This window comes from Schistocerca nitens, chromosome 8 (assembly GCF_023898315.1).
Source record: "Schistocerca nitens isolate TAMUIC-IGC-003100 chromosome 8, iqSchNite1.1, whole genome shotgun sequence".
NCBI lineage: Eukaryota > Metazoa > Arthropoda > Insecta > Orthoptera > Acrididae > Schistocerca > Schistocerca nitens.
This window is the reverse complement of record NC_064621.1, coordinates 380,097,168-380,122,463: the sequence shown is the minus strand read 5'-3', so window position 1 is coordinate 380,122,463 and position 25,296 is coordinate 380,097,168. Positions and strand designations below refer to the sequence as shown.

Below are 25,296 nucleotides of genomic sequence, written 5' to 3'. Positions count from 1 at the left end.
TCATACTGCTTTTAACTACAACGAAGGATGCTTTGACTTTCCTATATACTGAGTCACTCCTCCCTACGATCATTTCTTCGTCTATTTCTTCAGGTCTGCAGCTGTTTTACCTTGTCTTTCCTGCACTGTCCATTTGTTTCATTCCTAAGGATTATACTGTTGTATTCCCGTCTTCACCTGAATATTTTTGTACTTTCTTTTTTCGACGATGAATTGAAGTATTTTTTCTGTTACCCAGGTTTCTTCGCAGTTACCTTCCTTGTACCTACGTTTGACTGTCCATTATCCATGGCTGCTATTTCCAGAGATGTACAGTCCTCTTTAACTGAATTGCCTACTCTCTTCAGATTGCTACCCTCACTCGCGTTTCGTCCACTATCTATTACCTGATGGCCCGTGTTAATGCGTAGACTTGCCCAGACGCACGGATAACATCACAGCCCAGCATCCTGTGATCCACCTATTAGATAACTAACATGTTGACGGAGGTGGCAGTAGAACGTTTGGTCTGGCCACCACGTTGGTGCGGGCATGGAGGGGCCCCATCTCTATTCTGGAATTCCTTATCACAGTATCCACATTCTTGGCGCACTTCAGTCGCGCCTCATCATTTCTTAGTACTTCAGTATCCCGTTTCGTTCCACTTAATTCTTGCAGACGATTCTCTTATACTTCAGTCTACTCTCTATAACTAAGAAAAAGTAATCTGAATCTATATGTGCTCCTGAGTACCCCTTAAAATCCAATATCTGATTTCGGAATCTCTGTCTGACCATGAGGTATTCCAGTTGGAATCTTCATGTATCTCCAGTCATTTCCATGTATACTTCCTCCTCTTGTGATTCTTGAATAGAGTATTAACTATTACCGTCTGAAATTCATTGAAGAACTCATTCCCCCTCCTCTCTCATTCCCACTGCCAAACTCATATTGTCCAGTAATCCTTTCTTCTACCCCTTCCCGTATAACCGCATTCCACTCCCCCATGACTATTAGATTTTCGTCTCTTTTACGCACGAAATTATGCGTTCAGTATCCTCATAATTCATCTGCCTCTTCGTCTTCTGTTTGCGACGTCGGCACATATATCTGAGTTATTGTTGCCGGCGTTCGCTTGCTATCGAATCTGATGAGAACAACCCTATCACGGAACTGTTCACAGTAGCTCACTCTATGGCCTACTCTCTTATTTATAATGAATCCTACTCCCGTTATACCATTTTTTGGTGCTGTTGATACTACCCCACATTCGTCTGACGGTATCTTCTTTCTGTTTCATTTTGCTGAAACTCACTATATCTAAAATGAGCCTCTGTGTTTCACTTTTCGAATTTTTTAGCTTAAGTACTACATTCAAACTTCCGACCTTCGAAGCTGTGACTTGTAGAATGTTATCTCTGCTTTGATTGTTCCATCTTTTCCTCATGGCCACCGCCCCTTTGGCACTCCTCCCCACCCCGGAGATCCGATTGGGGGACTAATCCGGGATTTTTAGCCAAAGGAGAGATCATTACGAAATGTTTTCAGTTACAGACCACACGTCCTGGGGATACACGTTATGTGTCCTTAATGCGGTAGTTTCCAATGTTTTCTCCATTCTAGTGCCGTTGATCATTCACATAACTGAACTGCTTGTACATTATTTTGTATGCTAGACAGCGTCATCAGAAGGTGGAATTGAAAGCCAAAGTTTATCTGTAGTGTCGTTTCAGGGCTGTGGATGTTTCACAAGTAAGGAAATAACTCCACGGCAGCACGAGCGTAGTCGACTACCAGGTTTAACCCGGTGCCAGGATCATTACTTTGACTCGCCACTGACGGCCTTCCATCACAGCGACTTCCATGTTAGAGGCCTCTTACAAGAAGAAAAAGATTTTTACGACTTAATCTATAACATAAGGGGCAAAGGATTTGGGTCCGTAGAAAATTCTGGTATGAAGAAATACAGCAATGAAAGAATAATCCACCTGTATATTGCCTGCACTCCGTGTCTAAGAGTATAGTGTCACGTCGTTCTGTGGAATACAACCGTAAAAGGATTTTGGGACATATATCTACATTTTGAGGCTATCGTAAAAGCAGCCATCCAGTTACGGACCAAGCACCAACTGATAAGCAATGACTGCAGTTACGTTCTCAGCAAGGTCTGGGAATCCGCTCTCTGCGTGATTAAGGTGCAGAGTAACATATTCAGCAAACACAATGAGTTGACCTAAGAAGTGGGTGGAGCGCCAACAGCTATACCGCCGACGTTATATCGCCTCTATGATCGCCTTTGTAAACACCGCCATTGACTCCACCGGCGGCCGCCTTTGGGCGTATGGAATTCCACCCCAGAGACGCAATGGGAGCGGACATTAAGTCACACATACGCTCTCAGGAGGCAGCCCGTCAGGCATTGGTGAATACACATGAGGGGCGCATGGGGCGCTTCCCCCCCCCCCCCCCCCCTCGGTGCCCACCTCCCCCTTGCGGGACCGCCCGCATTGCCACCCGCGCCGCCCCCTCCAGTCAGCCCGCACGCAATTCGTTCGTTGTTTTCGTCACTCTACTCGACTGAATCGAGTTATCGAGTAGAAGAAAAGCGCACAGAGTTCATCATTTAAGGAAGATAACAACAAATGTAACTTTTTCCTGTCATAAGATGGCATTGTCTTGTATACAGGGTGGTCCATTGATCGTGACTGGGCGAAATATCTCACGAAATAAGCGTCAAACGAAAAAACTCAAAAGAAAGAAACTGGTCTAGCTTGAAGGGGGAAACCAGATGGCGCTATGGTTGGCCCGCTAGATGGCGCTGCCATAGGTCAAACAGATATCAACAGCTTTTTTTTAAAAAAAAGGAACCCCCATTTTTTATTACATATCGCTGTAGTACGTAAAGAAACATGAATGTTTTAGTAGTACCACTTTTTTCGCTTTGTGACAGATGGCGCTGTAATAATCACAAACATATGGCTCACAATTTTAGACGAGCAGTTGGTAACAGCTAGGTTTTTAAAAGTAAAATACAGAACGTAGGTACGTTTGAACATTTTATTTCCGTTGTTCCAATGTGATACTTGTACCTTTGTGAACTTATCATTTCTGAGAACGCATGCTGTTACAGCGTGATCACCTGTAAATACCACATTAATGCAATAAATGCTCAAAATAATGTCCGTCAACCTCAATGCATTAGGCAATACGTGTAACGACATTCTCTCAACAGCGAGTGGTTCGCCTTCCGTAATGTTCGCACATGCTTTGACAATGCGCTGACGAATGTTGTCAGGCGTTGTAGGTGGATCACGCTAGCAAATATCCAACTTTCCCCGCAGAAAGAAATCCGGGGACGTCAGATCCGGTGAACGTGCTTCGACGACCAATCCACATTTCATCAAATATGCTGTTCAATACCGCTTCAAGCGCACGCGAGCTTTGTGCCGGACACCAAATGGTTCAAATGGCTCTGAGCACTATGGGACTCAACTTCTGAAGTCATTAGTCCACTAGAACTTAGAACTAGTTAAACCTAACTAACCTAAGGACATCACACACATCCATGCCCGAGGCAGGATTCGAACCTGCGACCGTAGCGGTCTCGCGGTTCCAGACTGCAGCGCCTAGAACCGCACGGCCACTTCGGCCGGCTTGCCGGACATCCATCATGTTGGAAGTACATCGCCATTCTGTCATGCAGTGAAACATCTTGTAGTAACATCGGTAGAACATTACGTAGGAAATCAGCATACATTGCACCATTTAGATAGCCATCGATAAAATGGGGGCCAATTATCCTTCCTCCCACAATGCCGCACCTTACATTAACCCGCCAAGGTCGCTGATGTTCCACTTGTCGCAGCCATCGTCGATTCTCCGTCGCACAATAGAGCATATTATGCCGGTTTACGTCACCGATGTTGGTAAATGACACTTCGTCGCTAAATAGAACGCGTGCAAAATATCTGTCATCGTCCCGTACTTTCTCTTGTGCCCAGTGGCAGAACTGTACACGACGTTCAAAGTCGTCGCCATACAATTCCTGGTGCATAGAAATATAGTACGGGTGCAATCGATGTTGATGTAGCATTCTCAACACCGACGCTTTTGAGATTCCCGATTCTCGCACAATTTGTCTGCTACTGATGTGCGGATTAGCCGCTTCAGCAGCTAAAACACCTACTTGGGTGACGTTTCACATGTGGCTGAACACTTCCTGTTTCCTTAAATAACGTAACTATCCCGCGAACGGTCCGGACAGTTGGATGATGTCGTCCAGGATACCGAGCAGCATACATAGCACACGCCCGTTGGTCATTTTGATCACAATAGCCATACATCAACACGATACCGACCTTTTCTGCAATTTGTAAACGGTCCATCCTAAAACGGGTAATGTATCACGAAGCAAATACCGTCCGCACTGGCGGAATGTTACGTGATACCACGTACTTACACGTTTGTGACTGTTACAGTGCCATCTATCACAAAGCGCAAATAGTGGTCCCACTAAAACATTCATATTTGTTTACGTACTACAAGAATATGTAATAATAAATGGGGTTTCCTGTTTAAAAAAACGCAGCGCCATCTAGCGGGCCAACCATAGCGCCATCTGGTTTCCCCCTTCAAGCTAGACACGTTTCGTTCTTTGTAGTTTTTTCGTTTGATGCTTAATTTGTGATATATTTGGCCCGGTCACTATCAATGGACGACCCTGTATGTGTATAATCAGTTTAAATAAAACTTTCATAAACTTAGCGTGTGACTTGATTATTTTGTATTACGGTAAAAGTGAAGGTAGCTCAAGACAGCTTTAGCGCCCCCTCCTTGAGGTTCTTCTGTATCCGCCACAGCCGACAGAGCACCTAATTATGAGATGATAGGTACTGTGCCCTTTGAAAACCGAATGACGGCAATACATCCATGGAATGTTCTTTCTTTCTGCTTCAGGAGTACCCAAAGAAGCACAAATATGAAAATATTTAAAAAGGAATGTTTAGTTCGATACAGACTGAATTAACATGTGAACTAACTTGCCCAGAGTACTTAAAAATGGAGAAGGCTAACAAAGCAGTCGAAAAGTAGATGATTAGAACAAAGAAAGATATAATGGCACTGTTAGTAATAACCTGGCGATAATATTCTGCCGACCACATACGCAACCGTATCTCTCTCCGCCTATGACGTTAATGTACACTCCTGGAAATGGAAAAAAGAACACATTGACACCGGTGTGTCAGACCCACCATACTTGCTCCGGACACTGCGAGAGGGCTGTACAAGCAATGATCACACGCACGGCACAGCGGACACACCAGGAACCGCGGTGTTGGCCGTCGAATGGCGCTAGCTGCGCAGCATTTGTGCACCGCCGCCGTCAGTGTCAGCCAGTTTGCCGTGGCATACGGAGCTCCATCGCAGTCTTTAACACTGGTAGCATGCCGCGACAGCGTGGACGTGAACCGTATGTGCAGTTGACGGACTTTAGCGAGGGCGTATAGTGGGCATGCGGGAGGCCGGGTGGACGTACCGCCGAATTGCTCAACACGTGGGGCGTGAGGCCTCCACAGTACATCGATGTTGTCGCCAGTGGTCGGCGGAAGGTGCACGTGCCCGTCGACCTGGGACCGGACCGCAGCGACGCACGGATGCACGCCAAGACCGTAGGATCCTACGCAGTGCCGTAGGGGACCGCACCGCCACTTCCCAGCGAATTAGGGACACTGTTGCTCCTGGGGTATCGGCGAGGACCATTCGCAACCGTCTCCATGAAGCTGGGCTACGGTCCCGCACACCGTTAGGCCGTCTTCCGCTCACGCCCCAACATCGTGCAGCCCGCCTCCAGTGGTGTCGCGACAGGCGTGAATGGAGGGACGAATGGAGACGTGTCGTCTTCAGGGATGAGAGTCGCTTCTGCCTTGGTGCCAATGATGGTCGTATGCGTGTTTGGCGCCGTGCAGGTGAGCGCCACAATCAGGACTGCATACGACCGAGGCACACAGGGCCAACACCCGGCATCATGGTGTGGGGAGCGATCTCCTACACTGGCCGTACACCACTGGTGATCGTCGAGGGGACACTGAATAGTGCACGGTACATCCAAACCGTCATCGAACCCATCGTTCTACCATTCCTAGACCGGCAAGGGAACTTGCTGTTCCAACAGGACAATGCACGTCCGCATGTATCCCGTGCCACCCAACGTGCTCTAGAAGGTGTAAGTCAACTACCCTGGCCAGCAAGATCTCCGGATCTGTCCCCCATTGAGCATGTTTGGGACTGGATGAAGCGTCGTCTCACGCGGTCTGCACGTCCAGCACGAACGCTGGTCCAACTGAGTCGCCAGGTGGAAATGGCATGGCAAGCCGTTCCACAGGACTACATTCAGCATGTCTACGATCGTCTCCATGGGAGAATAGCAGCCTGCATTGCTGCGAAAGGTGGATATACACTGTACTAGTGCCGACATTGTGCATGCTCTGTTGCCTGTGTCTATGTGCCTGTGGTTCTGTCAGTGTGATCATGTGATGTATCTGACCCCAGGAATGTGTCAATAAAGTTTCCCCTTCCTGGGACAATGAATTCACGGTGTTCTTATTTCAATTTCCAGGAGTGTACATACTAGAAGTTTCCAGTACTCACCTGTGCTCGTGAGAAGACCTTCTCTCAGCCAGGGGTGCAGGAATGCGTAGAGGTCAGCTTTAGTAATAAGATCACTGCTAGCCATGACAACCTGAAACAACAGGGAATCCAGTGCCCTTAGCCCACTCCAACGTTGTAATCTATCACTGAGAGTTTTACACTGAAAGCAAGGCACGAATAAATACTCAAAGCTGGTCGTATAACAACAATCATTACTTTCTATTTCCAGCACACTCCGTACATCATGGAACTAAATCTCAGAGTCCCATTTCGGAAAAATTTGTTTTAATTCCCCGTTATTTTAAATTTAATTTGTAATCGCGTAACCCTAATGTAGTTTAGAATCATCTCCCACATGTCGGTATTGCATGAAGAACGTTGCATGTAACGACCTGAATTGGCTTCACACAAAAAGTAAATCAGTCTCCTATCTACCGTCGGCTTGGTCACCACAATCTTTCTTTCATTAATCACGGGACTTTCGGTGCTGCAGTAGGGCTGCTGTTTCGCGATTTGAGGAACACGTCACCCACTTCAGTGCGAGAAACAAACCACTTCATAAATTTCCTCATACTTAAAGCGCTGTGGATAAGTTACTTTAAGTGCCAAGATAAACTCCCCCCCCCCCACACACACACACTCATTTCCGTCTTCCAAGTTACACTGGCTTCATGCAAAGCGGGAATCTTAATCGTTTTTGTCTTTCGTAATATATAAATCGCAGTAGCAAGAAGTGCCGGTCACGTACAGTTTGGAAGGGCAATATACCCCGAAGCTGTGACGAACGCGCACCGCCTGGCAATAATTGGTATATGGCTGGCAAAAACGACCATAGGAACTGTTAACCATCTTTTATTATAGATGTGAGTAGGTAATTACGTTTTGGGTAGTCGTGCGTCATGTGACAGTAATCCGGTGTAAGTTTTGAAGCGTTAAGGACTGGAGGAGAAAACTAGCAAAAAAAGAAAAATAAAGCGCCAACTACGAAATATGGCAACAGAGTGGTCATCACTGCTTCAGTTAATAATACTGTTTCTGTCCACTGGCGCATAAGGTTTCCATTTGCATAGCTGTACTGCAATTTGGCTTCCACTCATTGGCGAAGAGCTAGTTGGGTCCTTTCGCGACCTCCATGTGCCATGATGCAAACAGCGGAGATAATACATGCTGGAGCCATACAGAGCTAGTGCAAGCAATCTCAGGCAATTCAAAAGTGGTCTTGGCGTTTGCCGTTGCCGGTCGTTCTTGTAGAACGCTTCCTGTCGCTACAAATTCGAAGCGACACAGTGGTTGGAATATTGTAAAGGACACAGTGAAACGCTTTCTTGCTAATCCCAGGCTCTTCTCCGCTCCACACCCTTTCCCCATTGCAGCCCAGATCACTGAAAAGAAGCTCCTAAGAACAATTGAGGGCTATCTAGGTTGTCCTGATTCCTAAGTGAACCTACGTACCCAAGCATTGAGATTTCACTGCTGCTGCTATGGCTCTGTTACGCAAAAATATTTCCAGGCTGCGAAATTCATTTTGGTGGTGTACAAAGCGATTACTCCTATGCTAATAAGTTTCTGTGGTGCTAGTTTTCAACATTCTCCTTCGTACACTAGACGATTTTATACAGTATGTAGCGGCATACATCGGCACGCATCGTCAACAAGCCGTCAGCTGATATGTTCGTCGTAGCTGTCAAAAGAGTTCACACGTTGACCGCCAGGAACGCTGTTATCATTATCTCTCTCTGGTGTCCTGCGACGCCCCGTGGCTCGTTAATTTCCGGTATAGAATTTCTGTTAGTTATCATTCAACTTTGGACGATCCAGTTTAGTTTGTAACACCATGGCTCTAATGCTCTACTGATTTATTTTGCCTTTGTTTCATTTAATGTTACATCATTGAGCTTCTGTAAATGTGTTTGTTTGAATCGATAACATAAAATTGTATACTTCTTTCTTTGTATAAATTTTGATGTCATGATTTGATTGTATGCTGTGTAGCATATCTCTCGTTTAAATGCTTTGTCCCATTTGGAGGGAACAAAACTTACTATATATAATTGTAATTTTGTGTGAATAAATTTTTTGTAGAAATGTCTATATGTGCAAATGTTCTGTTTTGTTTAAAATGGTTGTTTACTGTTATGTAAATTGCTGATCCTCACTTAGGGCTCTTAGTATTCTGTGTATAAAAGTTGTTGTGATTCCCCTCGGGAACGGAACTGTGTGGAACTGATAGTCAGTCGGAGACGAGCAACGAGTCGGGGACGAGCCAGCGGTCGGACACGAGTTACGAGTCCGTGCACTGCCATGTAAAAGACGCATATGGTGCTGGTTCCGAGAGAGGTTTTTCCTGCTATTTTCCAAGGCCTCGGATGGATGGATAAATAGCTGGGACTATTCTGGAATTTGTGTCTGTCGTCGCCACCAAGAAATGACAGAGTCCAGCAATTCAGTCTGCGAATCCACCTACCAACATGCAGTTGCCACCACGTTGCGCAATCACTGTAACGTAATACTATGATGATGTACAGTGAAGGATCAGCTTAATGGATGTGTTATTGAGCTCAAATATAAGGTAATTTATATCTAAATTTATGTACCAACCTTGATTTTCTCCTCATCATAACACCTCTCAGGTTCCTTTCCGTTTGAACTAAAGTAATCATCGAGTGTCCCTACTGAAAGAACTTTTATGACCAATGTTATGCTAATTAATGCCTCTTGAACTTAGTAAAACGAAAGTTAAAGTTAATGTGGCAAGAGAGTGAGTTAAAGTAAATGTTGTTTGCTGAAAATAATTTTACTATTAAAATTGCTTATTAAAGTGCTGTTGCCAAATGCAAAATTAAAAGTTCTTAGGGCTGAGGCTTCTAAAGTTTTGCTTAGCTAACGATCACCTTGATATCTGTAGTAAATCCTAAAAGGTGAGTCAGTTTCTTGCAATTTTGTTAACATTGTGTTTCGATGTAGTAAAAGTGAGAAAGCTGCAGTTGTGAAACGTTATACACTCTTGTTTGCTAAGTGTTTGTCTCTCTTGTGTGCATATTAACAGTATAAAGACCACTCAGTTTGTGTAAGCCCTGAAAGTGATAGTGTTTTTCTGTACCTGTTATAATTTTGCAAATAGTTTGTGCTGCTCTAATTGTTAGTTTCACCCTTACCGTAAACATATGAGTGTGTCAGAGTTCATTGCACTCGCTTGTGGCCAGGTATAGGTTGTGTTTATCCGTTAACATTACTAATAACTATTTTCTTCAACGAGAATGTTAATCATTATTTTGCCTAGTTAGGCTGGCGACCGTTTTCCATTATCAGTTAAACAGTGCAGATAGGCAATATTTTGTTTGTCACTGTTTAATTATTTACGTAATTCTGACTTTCATTTCCGATAAGCCACCTCCGTTAGGAATGACACGGTCAACATAACAAAATTCCTCTCAGAGGGTAACACTGCTCTGTTGCTTTATACTATAATTGTTTTTACTAGATAATTATATTGCAAAACCTGTTTCCGGCTTTAAGGTTATGGTATAACAGTAGCAGAATCACCGGAAACAGCAAGGGACGTAGGACGTGAACACGAAAATGCAGTAGAAACCGAAAGTGAAAAGACACCAGATGTTATTGATTTGTTTAGGATGTTGTCTGAACAAATTACAACACAAATTGCAGCAGTGGGGCAACAGTTTGCAGCGCACTATGATGATATATCTACACTATTGGCAGCACAAAGAAAACAAATCGAAATGCAATGCAATAGCATTATCAAAAAATTGATATGTCATTCAACGATGATCTTTCAAGGTCAGAATCGTGTGAAAAGGTATTATTAAATAATGAAAGTGAGCCAGAAAATACGAGTGAAAAGGAGGATATTTGTACTGTTAATGATGTGTATGAGGTCAATGACGTAGATGTTGGGGAGGTTAGGATGAAATATGCCACGCAAAAGACGTGTGCACAGCTAATAATAGGTGAAAGTGGTGTAAAGGAGGACGTTAGTAAACATGACATTATAAACAGTGCAGGTGAAATTATTGTTGAGGGAAAGGTGTTTTGTGGCTCGAATGCAGAAGGGTCTGGTAGGGATTTCACACGATTATCTGAAACTGATAGTAAAGGAATCATTGAAACGAAGGTTATCAATGTATATGACGAGTATACTACGTACGAAACTAAGGCTGAAATTGTTCAAAATAATACAACTGAAGTGCCTGCGTGTCCAAACGATGTGCATTGTGTAAAAAATGAGTCGAAAAACGAAGTGGCTGAAACATCTAGTGATAATCTGCTCCACTGTCTAAAAGTTGCTTTCCTACTAGAATCTGATGACGAAAATGAAATCAATTATAGTTCAGGTGATGAAGGGTATACGAATACAGATAGGAATGAATATACTAACTTTCCCTGTTGTTCAAAAGTAGCGTACTTACGTGAATCTGTTAGTGAGGAAGAGAGTAGTGATGACCCCAGTGAAGATGAATTTTCAGGTGTAAACGAAAGTGAATATACTTTTACTGACAGAGGGTACGAAAAAATTAGTGACATTTTTACAAAGCAAGATACAGAAAGTAGAACTGGGCCAAAACCGAATGAGTTATTTATTAATGTAACACAGGGGCATAATTTACAGGAACCTCCAGATGATACTATACTGGAGCAAGCCTTAACAAATGTTTTGAAGGAGTGTCAATTACAGGAACAAAAAGAGCCTCCTGATAAAATAATAGCAGAACAAGAGATGTTGTACCTTGCTAAAGACTTTGAAAGCCCAAGACCTAAAACGCCACCTGATGAAACAAAACGTTGGCAAGATCTGAATAGCATAGTGAAAGATGTAGAAGATAGGAGGCCTAAAAAACCACCAGACTTAAGTGACTGTTTTATGAACCATAAAAGACTGCCATGTTCATAAAGAGACTGGGGGCGGGATGTATGTATATACTCTGTTCATATAATGCATGACTTTATTATTATTGTATCTGAGTGTTACCTGAAGGTGAATTATTGTTTTGTTGATCCTGAGACCTGGGGGAGGTTGCTTATTTATTGTACTGTACTGTATGACTCTGCTTAGGAAATGTTTCAATTTTAATTGGATACTTATTGTTGCCAGTCTAATTATGTAGATAGAGCCATATAGTGTGACAAACTTGAAAACTTTATGAATAATGATGCTTATGGTAACTTAATGAAAGTGCAAAGAACTCTACAAGATAATAATTAATTCCTAATATACTTAAAGATCAGAAAGGGCTTATGTTTGCACTATGCTGTTCACTTAAAGGTACATGTCCTCAGATGAGGTTTGTTGAAAGCCTCAGGGGACATGCACTCTTTGCATTGTCAAGTGTCTGACGAGCACTAGGTACCTCAGTTGTTGCCAGCACTACTTCCGTTTCTTTTCGTGCTGCCAACCTTCCTCTTCATCATTCAGAACTTTTACTATCTTCTTTCTTTCTTCTCTATCAAAGTAAACTGAATAGTGTAGAAATAATGTAACATACTGTGTATTGTTTGTGGACAAGTAAATGGATAAATAATATGGGTACACTAGTAAATGACTAAGAATAATGAAAGTATAGTGGGTACAGTAAAAAGGAATAGGAACATGCAGTTAAAGTAAATGAATAAATGGTTCTATGCAGAAAGATGCAAGTGTGAATAAAGGTAACGTTTAAAGTGAATAATCTAATATGATTAATGTCTAAAGATGGTTGTACAGAAATGGGTAAGAACGGTGATGAAAAATGTTCTGTGTCAAAACTGAGGAGAGAAACCTGATTAATATGTGTAAAGTAGATATGAGATATATGTGTCTAGTGCCACAAAGAGTAGGCAGAAATCACTTACAGTAGGATGTAAAATTATTGTTCTGAGCTTGACATATCTGATGACCTAAATGTGTAGTTAAACTTGATACTGACTTTAAAAGAAATGTTACTGAGTAAGAAAATGGGGAGAGAAACTACAAATCTGGGACTCTCAAATAACCCCTGAACATTGTCATTATACCAAAAATGTCATTAAAATTTTTCTTTATTAATGATGTGTATATGTTACCTGATGTTATCATTTGAAAAGAAAAATTTAATATTACCAGTGTCTAATTGCTGTTTCAAAGTTGCAGGTTTTATCTTTTATACCATTAATGCAATTGTACAAAAAAAATTTGACATAATGATGGAAAAAACTTGGAGATGATGACAATAAACTGCTCAAAAATATATTGTTGGGCAGCAAAACAAGACAAAACAATAAAAATGCTGTAGTCCTGAAGTTGAGGACTACCATATATGCTATGTGAGCAGTAGCCAAAGGACTTGCCATTGTGGGGCAAAAGGTTGATAAGTGGTCACGAACTGCCGAACCTAGAGGATGGGGGCAGTGTACTAATTGAAAAATGTTTGTTTTAGTGTTCTTAATCTGAATTGTGTTTTTGTGTCTAAATGTTTATAGACAGAGACTGCCAAGCTAATGAGAGGCAGAATGTGTAACATGGACTGCTAGTGCTGAGGCAAGCAGTGAACTTAGTTAGGTTTATTGGTCAATGTGTTATGAACTAACTATTCTTTCTGAAGTCAGTGAAAATTTATTAAAAAATATATATGCATTCTCATTCAAATGGATGTAGATGTTTTGATGCTAGGTTTTTTGGAATAACTTAAAGTTTTGGACTGTCTGTTTTAAAAATACAGCAGTGATGATTAAAGATAGGGTCTGAATAGGTTAATGTGTTTATGTGCAACAAACATTTTGGACTGCTATTACTGAAGAGCAGCTTTAAAGTTAATTGTTTTAAGAAAACCTTGAAAAGCTACTTTTGTATTTAAAGAGTCAGTTGGAAAAAGTTCTCATAGCTGTTTTGTGTAAATATTGGTACATATGTGGATGCAAACTGAATTTTTCAATATTTCATTAATTGCAGAATCTTGTAAAATGTACTGTGATCATGAGTATGCTTGTGTGTCTGAATATCTACATTCCTTTAAAAATATTGAAAGACAAATTTCTGCTTTGTTATGTTAAAATGTTCTGTGCTATTGTATATGTGTTTAATTTTTGTATTTTATTTAAAGGCTATACCTCTTCTACTAATATGAAGGTTATTTTGTGTACTGTTTTGTCTTTTATTTGAACTGTGTGTGTATGAAATGAACATGCTTGAAGGCATCCTGTGTATTGATGAAAATTAATTTCCTTAAACCAGTCTGTGGATGAAAATTACTGTAAATGCTTTACTTTGAAAATGTTTTTGGAAGAAGTGTATGAATCTCCTTAGTGTATATACTGTATATTTGTAATATGTGTATTTTTTTGTCCCAACTGAAGTTGCATGGAATAATTTTTTTTTGCAGCCAACACCACTTAGGTGTTATGGATGTTTCCTTGAAGTATCCCTTACAGGAAACTTCAACGAAACATGGGGCATGTGTAACACCGTGGCTCTAATGCTCTACTGATTTATTTTGCCTTTGTTTCATTTAATGTTACATCATTGAGCTTCTGTAAATGTGTTTGTTTGAATCGATAACATAAAATTGTATACTTCTTTCTTTGTACAAACTTTGATGTCATGATTTGATTGTATGCTGTGTAGCATATCTCTAGTTTAAATGCTTTGTCCCATTTGGAGGGAACAAAACTTACTATATATAATTGTAATTTTGTGTGAATAAATTTTTTGTAGAAATGTCTATATGTGCAAATGTTCTGTTTTGTTTAAACTGGTTGTTTACTGTTATGTAAATTGCTGATCCTCACTTAGGGCTCTTAGTATTCTGTGTATAAAAGTTGTTGTGATTCCCCTCGGGAACGGAACTGTGTAGCGCGCGCAAATTGTGGTTGGCTTAGGTGGAAAAGGTGGAACTGATAGTCAGTCGGAGACGAGCAACGAGTCGGGGACGAGCCAGCGGTCGGACACGAGTTACGAGTCCGTGCACTGCCATGTAAAAGACGCATATGGTGCTGGTTCCGAGAGAGGTTTTTCCTGCTATTTTCCAAGGCCTCGGATGGATGGATAAATAGCTGGGACTATTCTGGAATTTGTGTCTGTCGTCGCCACCAAGAAATGACAGAGTCCAGCAATTCTGCCTGCAATTCCACCCACCAACATGCAGTTGCCACCACGTTGCGCAATCACTGTAACGTAATACTATAATGATGTACAGTGAAGGATCAGCTTAATGGATGTGTTATTGTGCTCAAATATAAGGTAATTTATATCTAAATTTATGTACCAACCTTGATTTTCTCCTCATCATAACACCTCTCAGGTTCCTTTCCGTTTGAACTAAAGTAATGACCAATGTTATGCTAATTAATGCCTCTTGAACTTAGTAAAACGAAAGTTAAAGTTAATGTGGCAAGAGAGTGAGTTAAAGTAAATGTTGTTTGCTGAAAATAATTTTACTATTAAAACTGCTTCTTAAAGTGCTGTTGCCAAATGCAAAATTAAAAGTTCTTAGGGCTGAGGCTTCTAAAGTTTTGCTTAGCTAACGTTCACCTTGACATCTGTAGTAAATCCTAAAAGGTGAGTCAGTTTCTTGCAATTTTGTTAACATTGTGTTTCGCTGTAGTAAAAGTGAGAAAGCTGCAGTTGTGAAACGTTATACACTCTTGTTTGCTAAGTGTTTGTCTCTCTTGTGTGCATATTAACAGTATAAAGACCACTCATTTTGTGTAAGCCCTGAAAGTGATAGTGTTTTTCTGTACCTGTTATAATTTTGCAAATAGTTTGTGCTGCTCCAATTGTTTGTTTCACCCTTACCGTAAACATATGAGTGTGTCAGAGTTCATTGCACTCGCTTGTGGCCAAGTATAGGTTGTGTTTATCCGTTAAAATTACTAATAACTATTTTCTTCAACGAGAATGTTAATCATTCTTTTGCCTAGTTAGGCTGGCGACCGTTTTCCATTATCAGTTAAACAGTGCAGATAGGCAATATTTTGTTTGTCACTGTTTAATTATTTACGTAATTCTGACTTTCATTTCCGATAAGCCACCTCCGTTAGGAATGACACGGTCAACATAACAAAATTCCTCTCAGAGGGTAACACTGCTCTGTTGCTTTATACTATAATTGTTTTTACTAGATAATTATATTGCAAAACCTGTTTCCGGCTTTAAGGTTATGGTATAACTGTAGCAGATGGGAGTATTATACGTGGCTTTTCTGTGACAGGACTAATTGTTCTGTTGGGGCATCGTATGTACTAAGCCAAACTTGGTATTTCATAGTATAAGCTACGTAAATACGCTGTTGTAGTGTTATAAGTTCTGTAGCAATTGTCACTTCCTCGATTAAAATCATGTTCAGATTACCGCTCAACACAACTGTTTAAACAGTCTTTATAAGCTTATCTGTGGTTTGTTTAAAATAAGTGTTTTTATAACAGTGCCCCGGAATTGATATTCTGTGTCTGTGTCTTGCTAACTTTACGAATCCTTATAATATTTGGTTCTGAAGACTATCATCTAGTCTTGCAACAATGGTGACGTGAACCAGACAATGAGAATAGACCTCCAGTACCAAAAAAACTCAAGAGTCGAAACTTTGCTCGATGGGAAACGTATCCGGCATATCAAGACTTGCTGGGCGACTACCCCACTTCGACCGTGCTACGGTTTACTCAAGTCGAGAAAAGTTTTATCTGCGCTAGGGTAGCCGAAGTCCACGATATAATAACACCTCCTGGAATGAAATCATAGGAGAAGCTCAAGGCAGTGTGTCCCTCTCACAGGAACAGTGTTCGAAACAAATTCTTACTCAGCAGGACGTCGGGCTCCGAATGCCGTCTCAGTATCTCCTACATCTGGGCAGCGAGGCTAACACGGGCGCGGTGGATAGCACATTGCTGCGCACGCTATGGAGCAGCCTTTTGCCAGCTCAAGTAAAGGCCACTATAGCGTCCCAGACAGTGATGCCACTAGACACCATAGTGAACATGGCAGACAGAACTCAGTTCGCAATTGTGCCGTCCCCGTGCACTACAGCAGCAGCGGCGGAGGAGGCGGCGGCGTGCAACAGGGCATTGACAGCTACAGTAAGCATGCAGATTATGACAGCCTCGCGAATGAAGTTGACGCCCTGAGGAAACAAATCAGCGAACTACTCTCTTGCCGGAACGCTAGAAGATAGGTCAAGAAGTTCCTACAAGAACTCCTCTCCGGCGAGTGGCACAGCACAACCGTCGTCTGACATTTGTCGGTGTCATCGGAAATTCGGAGAATAGGCGTGCAAATGCATTACACCGTGCACTTTCCGAAACAGCAATGGCAATCGGATGTACGTCCATCCTATTGCCAGTCGCCATCCCTGCACGTCTTCATAACGGATCGGGAGTTTCTGGTGGATACAAATATGATTTATATACTTACCCACGGACCATGTTGCAGAGGTATTAACCGCCAATTGTGTATTACTTCGCTGCAGCTAGAATTCGACCATAGCGACCTACGGCATGCAACACGCAGAACTGAATTTGGGATTACTCTGCATTTCTGATTGGAACTTTACCGTAGCAGACGTGTCTGAACTCAACACCGGAGCTGATTTCCTAGTGCGTTATCGTCTGCTGTTGGGCATCATCAAGCCTTGCAGCTGGCATGTTTCGACGCAGCGTAGCGATGCACAGTGCCGAGCAAATCCAGTCGGTAGGGATCAGATAGGCCGAGCTGCTGGAACAGTTCCCTGATATTGCACGATCTCCAGGCGCTCCGAAGGAGGTACGTCACAGCACTGTTCACTGTATTAAGACTACTGCAACCCCACCAGTTTCATATAGGGCAACGCACCTTGGCTATTGCCAAGAAGAATTAAATACTGTGTTGAAGGAGGGTACCATCCGCATGGTCGTCTCATCTACACGTAGTGCTCAAAGGGTGTTGCGCCTGGCGCCACAGGGAGATTACCGCGTTCTTGCGTTCTTAACGCTAGAACGACTTTAACCTACCTAGCTAGACTAGGATGTCTTTGGATTCACTGCGGGGGTCAGACAATCATGGGAAATACCTTTCAAACGTTTTCTGAAAACTGTCTTGAGCAAGTAGCTCGGCAGCCACACCCAATGGGAAATCTTAGACCTTGTAGCAACATATAGGCCGCATCTTATCGAGAATGTCAGTACAAAATGGAGATTAGCGATCATGATGTCATTAAAGCAACTATGGTTACGAGAGTTAATAAATCAGTCAAGAAGGCTAGGAGAGTGTCTCTGCTAGAGAGAGCAAATAAGCAGCAGTTATCGTCTCACTTAGACGGTGAAATGACGGAGAGGAATTAAGGGCAAGGTTTAAGCAGACTGTAATCGTGGTCTGGAGACTTATGTTCCTAGTAAGTAGATGAAGGATGGAAAAGACCCACCATGGTTTAATAAAGAAATTTGGAAGATGCTGAGGGTGCAGAGGCTGTTGAACTCTCTGTTCAAAAGAGGAAGCGCAAATGACGATTGGCAAAGACTAGTAGATTTTCGCGCGTCCGTGAAAAGATCTATGTGCAAAACATACAACAATTACCACCGTCACACGTGAGCAAAAGACCTGGTAGAGAACCCGAGAAAATATTGGTCCTACGTGAAATCGCTAAGCGGGTCTAACGCCTCCGTTCAGTTCCACGTTGACTTATCTCGTGTGGCCGCTGAAGATATCAAATAGAAAGCCTGAGGTTTAAATTTCACGTTCAAGGTATCTTTCATACAAGAGAATAGTACAAATGTACCGTCATTTGACCATCGGACAGAATCCCATATGGGCTACACAGTAACAAGCATCCCTGGCGTAGTGAAATAACTGAAAGATTGTAAAACAAATAAATCACAGGTACACTACTGCATTGGCCCCTTACCTAACTTGCATTTGTCGTGAATCTCTCGCCCAACACAAAGTCCCAAACGGCTGGGGAAAGAAACGAACGTGACTCCAATATATAGGAAGGGTAACAGAACAGATTCGAAAATTTGCGTACCAATATTCCTGACTTTTTTCCCGAGGACATGCAGCTTTACTGTATGATTAAATTATGATGGCGTCCTCTTGGGTAAAATATTCCGGAGGTAAAATAGTCCCCCATTCGGATCTCCGGGCGGGGACTACTCAAGAGGACGTCGTTATCAGGAGAAAGAAAACTGGCATTCTACGGATCGGAGCGTGGAATGTCAGATCCCTTAATCGGGCAGGTAGGTTAGAAAATTTAAAAAGGGAAATGGATAGGTTAAAGTAAGATATAGTGGGAATTAGTGAAGTTCGGTGGCAGGAGGAAGAAGACTTTTGGTCAGGTGATTACAGGGTTATAAATACAAAATCAAATAGGGGTAATGCAGGAGTAGGTTTAATAATGAATAAAAAAATAGGAATGCGGGTTAGCTACTACAAACAGCATAGTGAACGCATTATTGTGGCCAAGATAGACACAAAGCACATGCCTACTACAGTAGTACAAGTTTATATGCCAACTAGCTCTGCAGATGATGAAGAAATAGATGAAATGTATGACGAGATAAAAGAAATTATTCAGGTAGTGAAGGCAGACGAAAATTTAATAGTCATGGGTGACTGGAATTCGTCAGTAGGAAAAGGGAGAGAAGGAAACATAATAGGTGAATATGGATTGGGGGGAAGAAATGAAAGAGGAAGCCGCCTTGTAGAATTTTGCACAGAGCATAACTTAATCATAGCTAACACGTGGTTCAAGAATCATAGAAGAAGGTTGTATACCTGGAAGAATCCTGGAGATACTAAAAGGTATCAGACAGATTATATAATGGTAAGACAGAGATTTAGGAACCAGGTTTTAAATTTTAAGACATTTCCAGGGGCAGATGTGGATTCTGACCACAATCTATTGGTTATGAACTGCAGATTGAAACTGAAGAAACTGCAAAAAAGGTGGGAATTTAAGGAGATGGGACCTGGATATACTGAAAGAACCAGAGGTTGTAGAGAGTTTCAGGGAGAGCATAAGGGAACAATTGACAGAAATGGGAGAAAGAAATACAGTAGAAGGAGAATGGGTAGCTCTGAGGGATGAAGTAGTGAAGGCAGCAGAGGATCAAGTAGGTAAAAAGACGAGTGCTAATAGAAATCCTTGGATAACAGAAGAAATATTGAATTTAATTGATGAAAGGAGAAAATATAAATATGCAGTAAATGAAGCAGGCAAAAAGGAATACAAACGTCTCAAAAATGAGATCGACAGGAAGTGCAAAGTGGCTAAGCAGGGATGGCTAGAGGACAAATGTAAGGATGTAGAGGCTTGTCTCACTAGGGGTAAGATAGATACTGCCTACAGGAAAATTAAAGAGACCTTTGGAGAGAAGAGAACCACTTGTATGAATATCAAGAGCTCAGATGGCAACCCAGTTTGTAACACCATGGCTCTAATGCTCTACTGATTTATTTTGCCTTTATTTCATTTAATGTTACATCATTGAGCTTCTCTAAATGTGTTCGTTTGAATCGATAACATAAAATTGTATACTCCTTTCTTTGTACAAGCTTTGATATCATGATTTGATTGTATGCTGTGTAGCATATCTCTCGTTTAAATGCTTTGACCCATTTGGAGGGAACAAAACTTACTGTATATGATTGTAATTTTGTGTGAATAATTTTTTGTAGAAATGTCTATATGTGTAAATGTTTTGTTTTATTTAAAATGATTGGTTGCTGTTATGTAAATTGCTGATCCTCACTTAGGGCTCTTAGTTATTTTATATGTAAAAGTTGTAGTGGTTCCCCTCGGGAACGGAACTGTGTAGCGCGCGCAAATTGTGGTTGGCCTAGGTGGAAAAGGTGGAACTGATAGGCAGTCGGGGACGAGCAACGAGTCGGGGACGAGCTACAAGACCGTGCACTGCCATGTAAAAATGCATATTGTGCTGGTTCCGAGAGAGGCTTTTCTTGCTACTTTCCAATGCCTCGGATGAATGGATAAATAGCTGGAACTATTCTGGAATTTGTATCTGTCGTCGCCACCAAGAAATGACAGAGTCCAGCAATTGTGCCTGCAATTCCACCCACCAACATGCAGTTGCCACCACGTTGCGCAATCACTGTAACGTAATACTATAATGATGTACAGTGAAGGATCAGCTTAATGGATGTGTTATTATGCTCAAATATAAGGTAATTTATATCTGAATTTATATACCATCCTTGATTTTTCTCCTCATCATAACACCTCTCAGGTTCCTCTCCGTTTGAACTAAAGTGATTTCCGAGTGTCCTTACTGAAAGAAATTAAAGCGTAGAGTTTTGCTAATTGATGCCTCTTGAACATAGTAAAGAGAAGGTTAAAGTTAATGTGTCTAGAGAGTGAGTTAAAGTTAATGATGCTTGCTGAAAATAATTTTCCTAGTAAAACTGCTTATTAATGTGTTGTTGCCAACTTCAAATTAAAAGTTCATAAGACTGAGGCTTATAAAGTTTTGCTTAGTAAATGATCACATTACTGCCTGCTGTAAATCGCAGAAAGTGAGTCAGTATCTTACATAAATGTTAATTTTATGTCTCACGGTAGTAAAAGTGGAAAACTGCATAGTAGGAAATTATACGTTCATGAATACTAAGTGTTTGTCTCTCTTGTGTGCTTATTTACAGTATAAAGACTACTCAGTTTGTGTAAGCCCTGAAAGTGATAGTGTTTTTCTGTACCTGTTATAATGTTGCAAATAGTTTGTGCTACTCCAACTGTTAGTTTCAATCTTACCGTAAACATATGAGTGTGTCAGAGTTCATAGCACTTGCGTATGGCCAAGTATAGGTTGTGTTTATCCGTTAAAATTACTAATAACTATTTTCTTCAACGAGAATGTTAATCATTCTTTTGCCTAGTTAGGCTGGCGACCGTTTTCCATTATTAATTGAACAGTGCAGATAAACAAATTTTGTTTGTTACTTTTCGAATATTTACGTAATTCTGACTTTCACTTCCGATAAGCCACCTCCGTTAGGTACAACGCGGTCAAACAACAAAATTCCTCTCAGAGGGTAACACTGTTGTGATGCGTTATACCATAATTACTATAACAAAATAATTCTGTTTTGCAAACTGACTCCTACTTTAAGGTTATGGTGTAGCAGTAGCAGAAAGGGAGTGTTATACGTGGCTTTTCCGTGACAGGACTAATTGTTCTGTTGTGGGATCGTATGTACTAAACCAAACTTGGTATTTCATTGAATAAGCTACGTAAACGCTGTTGTCAGTGTTATAAGTGGCTTTTCCGTGACAGGACTATTTGTTCTGTTAGGGCATACTACGTAATAAAACAAACTTGGTATTTCATAGTATAAGCTACGTAAATACGCTGTTGTAGTGTTATACGTGGCGCCGCGTGACAGGACGTTGCTCAAAAATGAGATCGACAGAAAGTGCAAAATGGCTAAGCAGGGATGGCTAGAGGACAAATGTAAGGATGTAGAGGCTTGTCTCACTAGGGGTAAGATAGATACTGCCTACAGGAAAATTAAAGAGACCTTTGGAGAGAAGAGAACCACTTGTATGAATATCAAGAGCTCCGATGGTAACCCAGTTCTAAGCAAAGAAGGGAAGGCAGAAAGGTGGAAGGAGTATATAGAGGGTTTATACAAGGGCAATGTACTTGAGGACAATATTATGGAAATGGAAGAGGATGTAGATGAAGATGAAATGGGAGATAAGATACTGCGTGAAGAGTTTGACAGAGCACTGAAAGACCTGAGTCGAAACAAGGCCCCGGGAGTAGACAACATTCCATTAGAACTACTGATGGCCTTGGGAGAGCCAGTCATGACAAAACTCTACCATCTGGTGAGCAAGATGTTGAGACAGGCGAAATACCCACAGACTTCAAGAAGAATATAATAATTGCAATACCAAAGAAAGCAGGTGTTGACAGATGTGAAAATTACCGAACTATCAGGTTAATAAGTCACAGCTGCAAAATACTAAGGCGAATTCTTTACAGACGAATGGAAAAACTGGTAGAAGCGGACCTCGGGGAAGATCAGTTTGGATTCCGTAGAAATGTTGGAACACGTGAGGCAATACTAACCTTACGACTTATCTTAGAAGTAAGAGATTGTCCTAAATGCTTTCTCCGAAAATTATTTCGAGCAGTTAGTCCACGAACCCACGCGAATTGTAAATGGTTGCGAAAACACAATTGACCTCTTAGCCACAAACAATGCAGAGCTGATAGAGAGCATCATGACTGATACAGGGATTAGTGATCACAAGGTCGTTGTAGCTAGGCTCAATACCGTTTCTTCCAAATTCACCAGAAACAAACGCAAAATAATTTTATTTAAAAAAGCGGATAAAGTGTCACTAGAAGCCTTCCTAAGAGACAATCTCCATTCCTTCCGAACTGACTATGCAAATGTAGACGAGATGTGGCTCAAATTCAAAGATATAGTAGCAACAGCAATTGAGAGATTCATACCTCATAAATTTGTAAGAGATGGAACTGATCCCCAGTGGTACACAAAACAGGTCCGAACTCTGTTGCAGAGGCAACGGAAAAAGCATGCGAAGTTCAGAAGAACGCGTAATCCCGAAGATTGGCTAAAATTTACAGACGCGCGAAATTTGGCACGGACTTCAATGCGAGATGCCTTTAATAGGTTCCACAACGAAACATTGTCTCGAAATTTGGTAGAAAATCCGAAGAAATTCTGGTCGTATGTAAAGTACACAAGCGGCAAGACGCAGTCAATACCTTCGCAGTGCAGTGCCGATGGTACTGTTAGACGACTGTGCCGCTAAAGCGGAGTTATTGAACGCAGTTTTCCGAAATTCCTTCACCAGGGAAGATGAATGGAATATTCCAGAATTTGAAACACGAACAGCTGCTAGCATGAGTTTCTTAGAAGTTGATACCTTAGGGGTTGCGAAGCAACTCAAATCGCTTGATACGGGCAAGTCTTCAGGTCCAGATTGTACACCGATTAGGTTCCTTTCAGATTACGCTGATGCAATAGCTCCCTATTTAGCACTCATATACAACCGCTCGCTCACCGATAGATCTGTACCTACAGATTGGATAATTGCGCAGGTCGCACCAGTGTTTAAGAAGGGTAGTAGGAGTAATCCATCGAACTACAGACCTATATCATTCACGTCGGTTTGCAGTAGGGTTTTGTGGCATATACTGTATTCAAACATTATGAACCACCTCGAAGGGAACGATCTATTGATACGTAATCAGCATGGTTTCAGAAAACATCGTTCTTGTGCAACGCAGCTAGCTCTTTATTCGCACGAAGTAATGGCCGCTATCGACAGGGGATCTCAAGTTGACTCCGTATTTCTAGATTTCCGGAAAGCTTTTGACACCGTTCCTCACAAGCGACTTCTAATCAAGCTGCGGGCCTATGGGTATCGTCTCAGTTGTGCGACTGGATTCGTGATTTCCTGTAAGGAAGGTCGCAGTTCTTAGTAATAGACGGCAAATCATCGAGTAAAACTGAAGTGATATCAGGTGCTCCCCAGGGAAGCGTCCTGGGACCTCTGCTGTTTCTGATCGATATAAATGATCTGGGTGACAATCTGAGCAGTTCTCTTAGGTTGTTCGCAGATGATGCTGTAATTTACCGTCTAGTAAGGTCATCCGAAGACCAGTATCAGTTGTAAAGCGATTTAGAAAAGATGGTGTGGCAGGTGGCGGTTGACGCTAAATAACGAAAAGTGTGAGGTGATCCACATAAGTTCCAAAAGAAATCCGTTGGAATTCGATTACTGGATAAATAGTACAATTCTCAAGGCTGTCAATTCAAATAAGTACCTGGGTGTTAAAATTACGAACAACTTCAGTTGGAAAGACCGCATTGATAATATTGTGGGGAAGGCGAGCCAAAGGTTGCGTTTCATTGGCAGGACACTTAGAAGATGCAACAAGTCCACTTAAGAGACAGCTTACACTACACTCGTTCGTCCTCTGTTAGAATATTGCTGCGCGGTGTGGGATCCTTACCAGGTGGGATTGACGGAGGACATCGAAAGGGTGCAAAAAAGGGCAGCTCGTTTTGTATTATCACGTAGTAGGGGAGAGAGTGTGGCAGATATGATACGCGAATTGGGATGGAAGGCATTACAGCAAAGACGTTTTTCGTCGCTGCCGGATCTATTTACGAAATTTCAGTCACCAACTTTCTCTTCCGAATGCGAAAACATTTTGTTGAGCCCAACCTACATAGGTAGGAATGATCATCAAAATAAAATAAGAGAAATCAGAGCTCGAACAGAAAGGTTTAGGTGTTCGTTTTGCCCGCGCGCTGTTCGGGAGTGGAATGGTAGAGAGATAGTATGATTGTGGTTCGACGAACCCTATGCCAAGCACTTAAATGTGAATTGCAGAGTAGTCATGTAGATGTAGATGTAGATGGCAGAAACGTCGATCAGTTTCAGCTGGAGGATGAAGGAAGCTTCTTTCAGAATGTCCTGAGGCTCCTGGACTGACACTTCTGCTTTAGCGAGTTGTGCATAATCATTGCATTCTTTACGCTGTTTACGCAGGAGAGGCAGTCAGCTACCGTGTAAACATTTCCTGAAATTTCGTGTGCATCTTTGCTGAACGGAGCGATGAATTTCACCTGAGTGTATTGCCGTGGGGAGCGTTTATCGTTATTACGTCCGAAGGCGTAAACGACTGGTTTGTGGTCATTGAAAGTCGTAAACTCTCATGCCTCCAACTGTA

General features: G+C 41.8%; 1 protein-coding gene across 1 annotated transcript in view; it reads right to left on the bottom strand.

Annotated features, from left to right (window-relative positions):
• The window catches only part of LOC126199580 (uncharacterized), a 366,050-nt gene that overhangs the window by 64,458 nt on the left and 276,296 nt on the right, over positions 1-25,296 (bottom strand). Inside the window, exon 17 of the mRNA XM_049936504.1 lies at positions 6,628-6,718. Within this exon, the coding sequence (XP_049792461.1) occupies positions 6,628-6,718 (91 nt within the window). The remainder of the gene's footprint in view (positions 1-6,627; positions 6,719-25,296) is intronic.